This window comes from Monodon monoceros, unplaced genomic scaffold, assembly GCF_005190385.1.
Source record: "Monodon monoceros isolate NGI ecotype Baffin Bay Population unplaced genomic scaffold, NGI_Narwhal_1 Super_Scaffold_12, whole genome shotgun sequence".
NCBI classification, from domain to species: Eukaryota; Metazoa; Chordata; class Mammalia; order Artiodactyla; family Monodontidae; genus Monodon; species Monodon monoceros.
Window position 1 is genome coordinate 106,354,553 of NW_021703768.1, and position 13,589 is coordinate 106,368,141.

General features: G+C 35.6%; 1 protein-coding gene across 1 annotated transcript in view; it reads left to right on the plus strand.

Moving 5' to 3' along the window:
- The window catches only part of SLC12A2 (solute carrier family 12 member 2), a 108,790-nt gene that overhangs the window by 23,455 nt on the left and 71,746 nt on the right, over positions 1 to 13,589 (plus strand). Inside the window, exons 2-4 of the mRNA XM_029217643.1 lie at positions 4,383 to 4,502; positions 5,737 to 5,812; positions 6,119 to 6,214. Of these exons, the coding sequence (XP_029073476.1) occupies positions 4,383 to 4,502; positions 5,737 to 5,812; positions 6,119 to 6,214 (292 nt within the window). The remainder of the gene's footprint in view (positions 1 to 4,382; positions 4,503 to 5,736; positions 5,813 to 6,118; positions 6,215 to 13,589) is intronic.

A 13,589-nucleotide genomic window follows, 5' to 3' on the forward strand; every position in this document is an offset into this window, starting at 1 on the left:
GTTGGTGTGCATTGATGAACGTGGGGTAGTATTTCAGCACGTTTGGCTGGACATTTGGAGGTGGGGTGTGTGGTGTGCAGCAAAAAGATAACTATGGTTAGAGGACAAAGAATGATCAAGTTGAGGTAGAAATTTGAATATACAAGGGAGAGTATCCACAGTGCAGAAATTCTCCTTTACTCCCTGCAAAGAAATAAATGACCATGGAAACCAGAGTTCCCTTTCATTCTTATTTTTTCTGTATTCTCAGAAAAATGCTCAGCTACTCAGGTTTTCTTTCCCAAAGTTTCTCTTTTCATTCTTTTTCCATAGCTTCACCCACTAGCTCTTTATCCCTGGCCCCTCTCCTAATTTCCAGTCATGAATTTTTTAACAGCCTGGTGGAACTCTTTGTTTCATGGCTCCTCAAATTAAGAAATCCTTCCAGTTACTGAGGGTCTACCTCTCTGTGTTTGCCATTGTTTCCTCTGTCTCTTCCTCTCTTCCCCACTCTTGTTCTCATGCCCAGTTTTTGTTTTTTTTTAATTTATTTTTGGCTGCTTTGGGTCTTTGTTGCTGTGCACGGGCTTTCTCTAGTTGCGGCGAGCGAGGGCTACTCTTCGTTGCGGTGCACGGGCTTCTCATTGTGGTGGCTTCTCTTGTTGCGGATCCCGGGCTCTACGCGCGTGGGCTTCAGTAGTTGTGGCTCACGAGCCTTTAGAGCGCAGGCTAAGTAGTTGTGCACGGGCTTAGTTGCTCCGCGGCATGTGGGATCTTCCCGTACCAGGGCTCGAACCCGTGTCCCCTGCATTGGCAGGCTGATTCTTAACTACTGCGCCACCAGCGAAGTCCCTCATGCCCAGTCTTAATCCTTGCTTTGTAGACTCAGATTTACAGTGCTACTTTTTGAAAGATTATTTCCCCAAATAAATTTAAATTAGTTTGTTCCATCTCATTTAATATGGTGTTATCCAAAAAATCATGTTGTTATTTTTGACATTGTATTCATTATGTGAAAAACAGTAAAAAACACAAACCCTTCATTTCTCTGAAAATGGTAGGTAGATCGAAGATTCTATTTATGTACTTTTCTATCAGTATAATTTATAGTTCATAATTGTATATGTGAAATTTTCCTGGTAATAAGATTTGTATACAATATTTTGTGTGTGTGTGTGTTTGTGTAGATAAAACGCCATACTCAACAATTTCCTTATTTCTCTGAAACTAATGTATTTATAGAAACAAAATGTATTCTACCTTGGTTTCCTGTTATTTCAGGAAATAAATATAAACCCAATTTTATTTAACTTAAATCTGTTGATTGAAATATAAAAAATAACATACTCAATTGATTTTAATTTTTGAATTGTATTTTAAAGATTAATAACACTTTAAAATAGAGCTATTGGAACATGATAAGGAAGTTAAACTTAAATTTTATTTGGATTCATTTTTGTTTTAAAATATGTTATACATGCAGAAAAATCTTACAGTGTTGTTTGAATATAGTTGTTCATAGTATTGTGGAAACTGGTATAATTATTGCTAGATCTTCAATTTTCAGGTGGAATTCTAATAAATACAGCAAAAATATTAAGACGCCTGCCTGCTTCTGAATTATTAAAAAGACATGCACATCAGAATTTAGCCTTGGAGAAAGTAGCCTATTAAGTACACACATCTTTAGTTTCCTTTTAATAGAGACGGGAATAGAAATATCTCTCTGTGTATAATTATAGGCATTGTATTTTCTTGTGTATTATAAGCATTATATTTTCCTGTAATATTTGCAGGTTATATATTTTATGTTATTTTATAACTGAAGAGCACCAAATATCCTAGAGTGACATCTAAGGAACTTCTGTCTACTTTAAAGTTGATTGAGTTAATAGGCAAACATTTTTGTTCTGGCTTTATTTGAATAATTGAACAGTTGAGCCATCAATTCTCTTTTTTTTCTTTTTTGGGGGCAGCGTTGGGGGAATTCATCAGTGATGTCCTACCGTATAGAACATAAACAACAGTGGACGTAAAGCCAAAGTGGGTTGCTAAGCTACACAGGCCCCTGATTAGATTTTTTCCTGTTTGTACGTATTTCTCACACGTTTAACTATTACTGGTTTCCATGTTTATACCAAATTCTGAGCACGAAAGAGGGATAAAAATAGACACATGGACTAAAATGAGGAGTGACAGTCTGCAGACTGATACAAAAGAAGAGGTGGGAAAGACAACCAGAAATAGTCATTGCAAAATCTATTTCATGGCCCAGAAATTCTTCTAGGTGTATACCCAAGGTAAATGAAGAACACATGTCTACACAAAAACTTGTGCACAGATATTCACAGCAGCGTTATTCATAATAGCTAAAATGTAGAATAGGCCCAAATGTTCATAAGCTGATGAACAGATTTTAAAATGGGGTATATCCATACAACAGAATATTATTTGGCAATAAAAAAGAGTGATAGGTACTATAACATGGATGAACCTTGAAAACGTTATGCTAAGGAAAAGAAGCCGCACACAAAGGCCACATGTTGTATGATTGCGTTATTCCATTTATATGAAATATCAGAAGAGCAAATCCGTAGAGATAGAAAGTCAGTAAGTAATTGCCAGGAGCTTCAGAAAAGGGGAAATGGAGAGTGACTGCTCACGGGCGTGGAGCTTCTTTTGGGATGATGGAAATGTTCTAAAATTGACTGTGGTGATAATTGTACAACTTTGTGAATATACTAAAAATCATTGAAATATGCACTTTAAATGGGTATGTGAATAAGAGCTCAGTAAGGCTGTTTTAAAAAGTATAGAAGATTGGGGTGATTACAGAATTTTTATGAAGTGTCTTATATGCCATAAGCCTGGGGCATCCTTTTTAAAGTACAATAATCATTTGATACAGTAGACAGTAGTTATGAAACTGTGCTGTAAGGGAAATTATTATGATTTATTTCTCTTAGGATCTGTTTTTAAAAGTTTGTGAGCTGTCAGAATTAGTCAACATTAAAGTTCATTTTTAAGTTCTTAGTAATCTTAAAATGAGTTGTTTTCCGTGTATTTCATGTAGTTGAAGTTATAGCTATGTCTTTTAGCATAAACGTGGAGATTAGTTTAAAATTTGATTATTTAGAAGAGCCTAGGTAAAATAATTTCAAAAAAATATACTTAAAGAAATTACTGCATCTGACTTATTATACTGTTTCTTCTATTGCTTAAAAATCTAAATTTGCAGTAGGCACACTATAAAAATATGGAATATAAGAGCTGATCTAGGTTGATAGCACTTTGAAAGACCATATAGCAATAATGCATTAAGGGAATTAAATGAGTCTACTTGGCTAACAGAAGTCAAAGAAAAAAAGGAAGTTTGGATTATTACATAGTTTTTTCTCTGTTGTAACACAGAACTTGCTGCAGCTCATTTCTATGAAAAAACTTATATTCAGAATTCAGTAGAGGGTATAACCACTGAAAATGATTTCTTAAAAAAGTATTGTAGGAAATCTAGATCACAGTGTTCAGGATTAAATGATAATTTAGTTGGCTCTTTTTCATTTAAAGACTGAATGTTTGAAATATAGCTGTACTTTGTTCCCTGCTGTTGAGATATGGGTAGAGGAAGAACTATGGGGCTAGTGTTAGGGACAGGATTCTAGATCTAGAACATTTTCTATTTCCCAACACCCTTCCACCCTTCATGATCTGTTTAAGGCACTGCCACTGGTTTGGAAGTTTGTCATGTGCCTTGGGTGTGTTGGGACTGAACAAAAGTTGAGAGCCATGGAGAGAAGGAAAGAGAATATAAAGAAGAAAAACTAAGAATTATAGAATCAGACATGAAACATAAAAGCCTTAGAAGGAGACACTAGTGAAAATGCATTGTGTCAACCAGTTCACGTCTGAATCTGAGAAAAATTAGGAAAGAATGAAGAGTGCTGAGTGACTGAACTCAGGAGTGAGTAAAGGCAGGAGTTAGGGGTGAATCTTGGGATCCACGGAGTCCCGCTGTCAGAGACTATAAAGGGAAAACTGTTCACTGGTGACGAAGAGGAGTTTTATATTGTTAACACTGAAAGTCCAGATAGGGGAAGGGTGGCATCCAGGTAATACAAAGTTGTGGCTGGAGAGACAAGGTCTGAATTGACTGACCTGGTTAGCCTATACTTAGCAAATAGTATTTTTTGTGTTCTCCAGATACCACCAAAATGTAATTAAAAGTTTAAATTATTACAATGGGTTTCATGATAAATTTTTAAAACTCAGTCCTTAGGTAAAATATTCAGAAACCCTTCATTCTTGTAAATACACTAAGTGTACTTAGTGATGTTTGTTTTTATCAGGTGATTTTAAATTTTAAATAATTCTTAAGCATAATTCACATTTCCTCTTATAACCAGGAACCTTTTGAGGATGGCTTTGCAAACGGGGAAGAAAGTACACCAACCCGAGAGGCTGTGGTCACATATACCGCGGAAAGTAAAGGAGTTGTGAAGTTTGGCTGGATCAAGGGTGTGCTAGTATGTACCTATAGACTTAATTTTAGAGTTACACATTTCTGTTTATTATACAATCTTCCTAATATCATCATTCTCGAGATAATGCTTTCTCTTTTTTAAACGGTTTTATCTGATTGTTATGGAGGACCAAATTAATACTTGCACCTCCTTTCCTTGTGGGTATTAAATTCAGTGAAGTAAATATATTTATTTAATCAAATTATATTTGATTACTTCTAAGTTATATTTTATAACCTCTTCTGAATCTCACATATTGTCACTTTTCAAAAATTAAGTATGAAGCTATTAAATTGATGAGAGCAACACAATCAAGAAAGCTGGGCAGGTAATATAGCTGAAATATGCCTGCTTCCTTTCCTGCTACTGTATTGTTTTTTGAAGAGAAATGTATAGATGTTAACAAGATGTTAACAGATGTTAACAGAATAAAGGAGACATAAGTGTTGAGATCACTTCAGTAGACAGGTTTAGGTGATTAAGGTTCAGATTTACTTTCTTTTTCTGTGTTTGAATAGGCACTAAGGATCTGACTGGAGTAGAGAGTCTCATTGGGACTTTGGAAGCACTAATATAGAGTTGTATTGACATTTAGGGGAGAAGTAGAGGGAAAAATACCAGTTCTAGTAGTGATTTTATTGTCTAATCAGTAGAGTGTATTTTAAGCTCTGAGTTGTATTGTTTGCCTGTTCTTAGATTTTACTATTTTGGAAGGCTGTATTCTATGTACGAGCATAATAAATAAAAGTAAAAATAAATTGAGGATGCTGTCTTACAAAGAGTAGGTTTTCGAAAGATGTGTGAACAGTTGGCATTTTGTGTTGACAGATATTACATAATACTTAAATCCGCTGTAGAAGTCATGAAGTAAAGATGTTATAAAAGAATAAGTAAAAAACTGACTTGCATTGATAAGGGGGAACATAAACTCCTTTTTTTAGGGCTGAAGTCTTAAAATATTCCTTGTGCCTTTCTTGTTCTTTTGCTTCTGCTGCTTCAGATAAATGTGTGTGTATAAAGTACATACACACACATATACTCGTATATTACATTATACTTTAATTAGCTTACATTTAAGCTCTCAATAAAGCTCTTTAAAAAAAACTGTTAAAGGGTGGGATAAGAGATTTGAAAAGACCTTCTATAGTTTAAAATGTATGTTATCCTACTATTGGCTAGTTTAGCATTTACTGTGTATTTAATTACTTTTCATCTGTGACTTGGCCTCTTTTTCTAGGTACGATGTATGTTAAACATTTGGGGAGTAATGCTCTTTATTAGATTGTCATGGATTGTGGGTCAAGCTGGAATAGGTAAGTGAAGTGACATACTGCTTGATTCATTTGAGAATGAATAGGGAAAGGGCTGTGTGCATGTGTAGTCTGAACCTCATAATATTCAAGCAGTTGGAATCATTCTACATTATGTTCTCCTTTGTATCAGACTGTTGTCTTAATGTCACTTTTTTCATAATTCTGATTTGATCTAATATGAGATAAAAGTAAGATAATTTATAGGTTGTAATGTAAATTCAGTATACTTAGACTAACCAGTTCTAGATGTGGCAGGTTTAAATGAGAGTGTAAGTATTCTCAAGTCTCTTTTCTTTTTCGCTAAAGGTCTGTCAGTCCTTGTAATAATAATGGCCACTGTTGTGACAACTATCACAGGATTGTCTACTTCGGCAATAGCTACTAATGGATTTGTACGAGGAGGTAAATTCAGTCTTTTTACATCATCAGCATTGGATTACTGACACTAAATAAATTGAGATTTTAAAATATCTCTAGTTATTTTTTACCTTAAAGAAGCAACATATCAGGTTCTATATAGGCAAGAAAGTTGCTATCAAGTACTTTTTAACTAATATTTTGAATATAAAATTTTAAATTGATCCATACACAAACATGTATGCTTCAGATTGTTCAGTGTGTTTGGTAGCAAGAATGGAGCTTCTAACTGGGTTTCTTCTCCACCAAGGCACCCCTTGTTGCCTTCTCCCAGGCTTCAGCCCTTGGATCAGTGGTGTACATCCTGCATTTGGTCAGTATTGTACAGGTGTAACCTCATTCCTCCCCACTGAAGGAAACTTAGGCAGAGTTCTGTCCTCATGGTCTAATAGCTTGTGTGAGTTACACCTGGGACTCTGAATCCATGCCCTCAACTCTAGCTCTCTTCTCTGGGTACCCTGAGGCCTATTTTATTGGAGCCCACAAGACCTGCCTTGTGAGGTTTTACTCTTCCCAGGGAGAACACCCAGGACACCAGGAGAATGGCCTTGGGACCCCTGAGAACAAGAAGAAAAGAAATCCATTTTCCAAACAAAAACTCATCATTCAGCTGGAGGAGTGAGGGGAAGATCCTAAGAGAAAGAAGAGAAAATGTATACCAGCTTCTGTAAATTCATCATAGCAGATCAAGTGAGAAAAGAATCTACCTGTTCCATCTGCCTTAACTATTTTGCAGATCTGTATTTGACATTATATACATGCAGTTTCTGCTTTTTCTGCATTAATACTTGGAGAAAGAGAGAACTGGATTGAGCTTTTCATTTTTCCCCAGTCGTCTTCATATTTTTTTATATACCAGAGAATTCAGATCACTATGGCCCTAAGGGAAGCTGGTAGCTCACATCTATAGTTATGACTGTGCTGAGCATGCATCACTGCTGGCTGAAGTTTTATATGTACGTGAATCCGGGTTGAGCAAATTGGGGTCCAAGATGTGGTTATGTCCAACAATTGATCAGACAGTGCTGAGAGATTCTTGGTTTCTTATGTAACTGGGTGCTCCATGCTTCATTTCATTCTGCTGCTATTGGGGAATGGACATAGGGGGAGAAATGGGATGCTGTGTTAGGTATTTGAGAGGATCAGCAAATCATCATAAAATTTCTCCTTGTCTTCAGCCCTTCAAATCTAGGTTGTAAGCCTCAAGGGGAGTGGGGCATGGACCCACTGTCAGCACAAACCCCATTCTGTTCTCTGTGTGAGTGCAAACTTAAGGAAAGTATAGATTTTCCTGCGTTGTGACTAAAAAGCCATTTCATGTTTCAATACTACCAGTAGTTTTCATATATTTTTATGAATACCTCAGAGACTTGTATCTAGTTTTCTGTCCTGGACACCAAGGAAGTATGAGAATATGGAGTGCATGAAGATGTGTCCCAGCAAAGTACCATATGTTGTTGCAGTTTTGCCTGAGTTCCCTCAAAATGATAGTTCTCAGAGAGTAACTAACTATAGAGAAAAAAAAATTGGATTATACAATTTGGAATTCTTCTGTTATCATTTGTTCATAAATGACAAAGTAAATACATTTGCTGAAATAATGAAACCTATAGAAAAAGAGAAAGCCATTAATTTAAAGAAGTGACCAAATGCTTTGAAGCTTTGCTAGAAGGCATTGATTTTTCCCTTAGATCAGTTAGTGATGTTAGAAAGCTGGCTAATCCTTTATAGAATAATAAATGAGCTGCATCGTCTGCAGTGAAAGTTCCTGGAGATTCTTGCAATAAATGTAAACCACTGTGTCTTCTCTCCATCTGCTTTGTAGACTTGGAGATCCCTAACAGGATTTATTTTGGTTTCTTGGAAAAACGGTATTTCCACAAGGGAGAAAGTAGATATAGGTATAAAACTGGTGAGATTACATTGTATTCTGTATTCATGGTTCTAAACTGAAAGTATCAGTATGACTCACACATTTTATCCCAAAAGTATATATTTCTTAGCTCTGTCCACAAATATCACCTGTAACAAATGACCAGCCCAGTATCAGTGAACACCCTTAGTGCCCACATTGTGTATTTCCATTCAGAGGAACCAGGGAACCTTGGAGAAAGCATTGATTCCAGATCTGGATAGGAAGTGTACTAGAGAAGTCTAGACATCTTTTCACATCAAAAAGTAAAGAAGGTAACAAAGCCTACTTTGTTTCATGTCAAAAGGACCAAGGAGCCAACTTGAAGAAACTAACACTGACTTAAATTTGGATAGAACAGCAATACTACTACTAATAGTAACTGATTTAAATGAAAACATAAAATCCCTAGGTTCACAGACATCACACACACACAAAAATGTCATTTTCACCTTTGAAGAATGCTAGAGAACTAAAACTTACTTTGAAAACTGATAAAGAATCTAGTGTGAATCAAGTTTTCTGAGTGAAAACTCCTTACCTGAACTCATTGTAAGCAAAAAATTGATAAGAGATTTATCCTTTGGGTAATTTTTCTACAAAATAAGTGAAGAAGAAAAGGGAATATTCCAACTTTGTAAATGTTTTACTTAACGAGACTACCTGTGAAATATCGAATATGAATCACATCATGCCTATAGCTTCAGGAAGCATAGAGTATTCAGGGGAGAGAGGAACTTACTAAATGACACTGTAGGATGACGACAGCAAATGCCAGACTAGGAATCTCCCTGGAACAAGGAATCCTTGTTCAATAAAACTTTCCAAGGAGCAAAAAACAGAGAGAGGGAATTATGGTTTAAAACAAACTTTAAGAGACTTAATGTATAGATGCAGTTTATTTGCTGTTCTTCACAATAAGCTTTTTATCTTTTAGTAATATGGGACCAAGGGTGCCTGCATTGGATGCCCTCTAGCCCAACCACTGAGGACTTTATTTGACTTCCTTCCTTGAAAGGGCTGCGTAAGAGGAGAGCAGTAGAGCTAGAGCTATCTGGAGGGTCAGGGTGCAGAGACTTAGGAGAAATGGAGGGATACTACGGGAACAGAGATGTCTGGAGACCCATCTTAATTTTCTGTGGACTGAAAGTTGACTATTAAGGGCATTAACAAGGAAGTATTTTACTCAAAATATTGCTGAGAGGTTGTGGCTGCTAATTTCTGTCTTAAGAGCCCTTTTGTAAACTTGAGTGTGTAGTTATTAATATAAATGAACTATTTTGAGGTAGTGCTTGACATTTTAATTTGTTTTATTTATCTTGACTCTTAACTGAATTATGACATGTATTTTTATATTAACACTGAATAATATTTTATTCTTGTTTTGTGAGGTATATGTACTTCCAACTCCATGTAAGTGTGTGAAATGTGTACTTTTCCTAGTGTTGTGTGATTTATGCCACAGCTATTTAATGTTACTAAATAGCCTTAACGTTGGCTTTAACAGTACATTTTAGAGATTAAACAGGTACCAATCTAGAAAAGTGTAGTTTTTTTAAAAAATATAAATTAACTGTCAACTTGTGAACAAATGTAATAGTGTCCAATTATGAAGTCTAGGATAAAAATAATGTGGAAATATTCAGGGTTTCTGGGAAAAAAAGTAAAAACTTAGAAAATACAAGATTCTGCGTTTCAGTCTTGATTAGACTATAGTAATATGGGGGGTTGCTATTTAAAGCTACTGGTGGGAGGTTAGAGAACCATCCCCTAGGTCCTCTGCCTCTACAGAATAAAACTAGCACCAGCAACTAGCTGATGGAGTCACTGGCATACTCCCTGCCCTAGCACACATATTCAGGCACTACAGATTGTTGCACCTGGGAGCCCAGAGCTCTTTCCTGTTCTGCAAATCCTCCCAGTGTCCTTGAGATCTTGTATTTTACAGAATTTCCTTGGACCGTGTGCAACAGGTTCTGCAGCTTAGATGCCGCTGGCCAGCAGCCACTGTCACTCAGGTCTGCATTTCCTAGATTTCACAGACCAGAGTCTCTTCTGTTCTCAGATAATTAACCTCTGAATATCAACTCATCTGTGAAATAGAGGACAACCACAGGCAACCTTTTATAAGATGGAAATGTAAATTCTGCTTGTGGATTATAGTGTATTATGTGAACTGAGCAATAGAAGGGAACAGTTCTTCAACCACTTTCTGGTTTGGAGTATTAAAAACAGAGGTCAGTACACTTTCACATAAAAGCCCAGGCTATATCAAATTTGTGATGGGCAGTTCTGAGAATCTAAAGTCAATAGAAATCTGCATAAGTGACTAAGATCAAATTTTTATATTCCTTGTATTTCAGTCAATCAATAGATAATTGTTGAGCACTTTGTGTCAGGCACTGGGTTTGTAACAATGCAAGCCAGACAAGACCCTATTTTCTTGGAGCTTATGTTCAGGTAATAGTGACAGTTATTTTTTGAGATCTAACTGCTAGGCATGGTACCATGGTCTTTGAAATACATTGTCTGATGTCATAGAACATTGATGTTGCATTATGCAAAAATGAAACAGCCTTTTTTTAAACAAAATTTAATTTTATGCAAATTCTACTGGTAAACCTTTTAAAAATGTCTGCAATATGTCAGAATTACCTTCACATACTGGTATCTTTTTCTTCTCTCTGAAATAATTGACCTCCTCACTTTTGTATATAGGTAAAGCCAAACCATTGGAAGTGAGGAAAAATTAAGATTTTTCACATCTTGTAAGTGACAGAAAGTACTCTCTGTATTGGTAAAAAATCAGATTATCATTGATTGTCAGATTTTTTTGTTTAGCCCATTGTATAACTTTATCAGTTCCTATCATTACCAACCAAGGAGTTGTAAATTAGATTTCAGCTCTGTAGTTCTTTCCTTTTATTGCTAAATTATTTCAAATTGTAGTTTTTCAAATCAGTGAAATGTTTGAAGAAGCTGTAAAAAGCAGTTCTATAACAGTTGGGACTTCCCTGGCGGTCCACTGGTTAGGACTCCTTACTTCTACTGGTTCGATTCCTGGTTGGGGAAATTAAGATGCCGCATGGCCAAAAAAAAAAAAAAAAAAAGAATAAAAGCAGTTCTATAACTTATATTATGAGTTATTGGACTTAAACATAAACATTGTGTTTTCAGTTCAGTAAAGCACTACTTATGCACCACAAGTAACTCAAACGTGAATCTGGCAAGTAATTGTAAATAATTTGGCTTGGGTTTTCTCTTTGACTCATTTGGTGACCTTTCAATTTTGCCAGTCTTTAATGATTAAAAATACTTTAACTTGGTTCCCAAACTGTCTGCTGCAGAATTAGAGCTACATGTCTTTGATTTTAAAGTTTAACGTATTCAAGTTATCAGTCACAATGATAACATAGTACTGAATTATGGTCTGAAGATTACATGTTTGTCACTTCGCCTTTTCCTGTATGGCTTCATAATGGCAACGGAATAGAGGAAATTTACTGAATGTTAACAGGCAGATTCCTTGTTGTGTATTTGTTAACCAGGGTATTAGGATATATTTCCTAGAACAATAACTAAAATGGATGTTGAATCCATTTGGATCCATCATCACCCCATAGCATTCCTAAAGTTGTTCCTCAGAATTTTATACAAGGTGTCTTTGATTAAACTGTTAAGTGAGTGTACAGAAGTAGGTAGCTTACTGCTCTGACAAATAAAGGATTCTGGAGTATTTGCTAATCATACCAGATGAACTCTGAAGAGTAATTGCTGAATAGTTTTCTTTCTATACTCAAATCTTTTGCCCAGTGTTTTGGAGGGTATTTATTGAGTTTATTTTATTGTGGCTTCCTACTATTGAGTTTTGAGTTCTTTATATATTTTGTATACAAGACCTTTGTTGGTATGATTTGCATTTTACCTTGTATCATGTATGTATTAGTCTGGGTTCTCCAGAGAAACAGAACCAATATGAAGTGTACATAGGTAGAAAGAATTATTGGAAGGAGCTGAGTCATGTGATTGCAGAGGCTGGGAAGCCCAAAATATTCAAGAGTGAACCAGCAGTCTGAGGACTCAGGAATGAGCTGATGCTTCAGTTTAATCTGAAGGCCATCAGGCTGAATATCCAGGAATGGCCTGAGTTCACATGTGAAGGCTTATCTACTATAGAATTCTCTTTTGTTGGAGAGGGGATGTCTGTCTTCGTTCTATTTAGGCCTTCAGCTGATTGAATGAGGCTCACACAAATTATGGAGGGCAATCTGCTTTACTCATAGTCCATCAAGTTATATGTAAATCTCAGCCCAACACCCTCACAGAAACATCTAGAATAATGTTTGACCACATATCTGGGCTCTAGGGCCCAGCCAGATTGACACATAAAATTAACCATCACATTGTCACTTCGCAAAACTGTTTAAAACTGGAGCTTATTACCTTTCAGACTTTATTAAATTTTAAATGTGTTCATTTTTCTACCTCGTAGTTGTAGTTTGTATTTTAAATTGAATGGCCTTCAAGCTACTCTTCGAAAGAAATTCATTTTGATAGAAAATGTGTGTCAGAGTTTGGTTTTGTTCAGAGATTGTTACCCACAACCTTGAGTCACTGAGGATGTCCTAGACCACATGCTTGCTGTGATTTTTCAGCATCACAATGGACAGTAAGATTTGTTGTCCAACTTTTGTCTAAGAGTGAGCATTAGTTACAATAAATGAAGATTAAATAGTCCAAAAGAAATTAACTTGGAGTTGAACAGGTTTGTTAGTGTTTCTAAAAATTCAAATATTTTTCACATTAATATGAAACATTTAGTCCACCTTAGCACATAGAGCCATATGGTGCTAATTGAGCCATGTGTGATTTATTTTTATTTTTATTGAGATATAATTGACATACAACACTGTACAAGTTTAATAGGGCATAAAATGACTTGACTTATATATATTTTAATAATTACCACATTGTTTAGTGAACATCCATCATCTGTTATAGATACCAAAGGGAAAAATTTTTTTTTCTTTGTGATGAGAACTTTTAAGAGCCACATGTGGTTTAAGAAATGTCTGTTTTGTGGCATAGTTATTAGACAAACATCCAGAGTGCCTGGTCAAAATTTAATAAATACTGCTCCTACCTTCCTGCGTATAGTTGTTTGGGTTTTTTATCTTTGTGCATATTACTTTAAAGGTTCTATGTAGTTTGAGTTGAAGTCAGTTGTGAGTATTTGTGAAAGCTGTATCTGATAATGCCCCTTTCCAAAAATCTCCTTTTGAAGTCTAACATACATGATTACTTCCTATCTCATTTTGACTATGGTACAATTTAAAAAATGTTAGTTGTTGACAGTTGATTTATAGCTTATTAAATAAGCATTATTGAAGTAAAATTCACATGTAGTGAAATGCACAGATTTTAAGTTTACAGTTCTGTGAGTTTTCA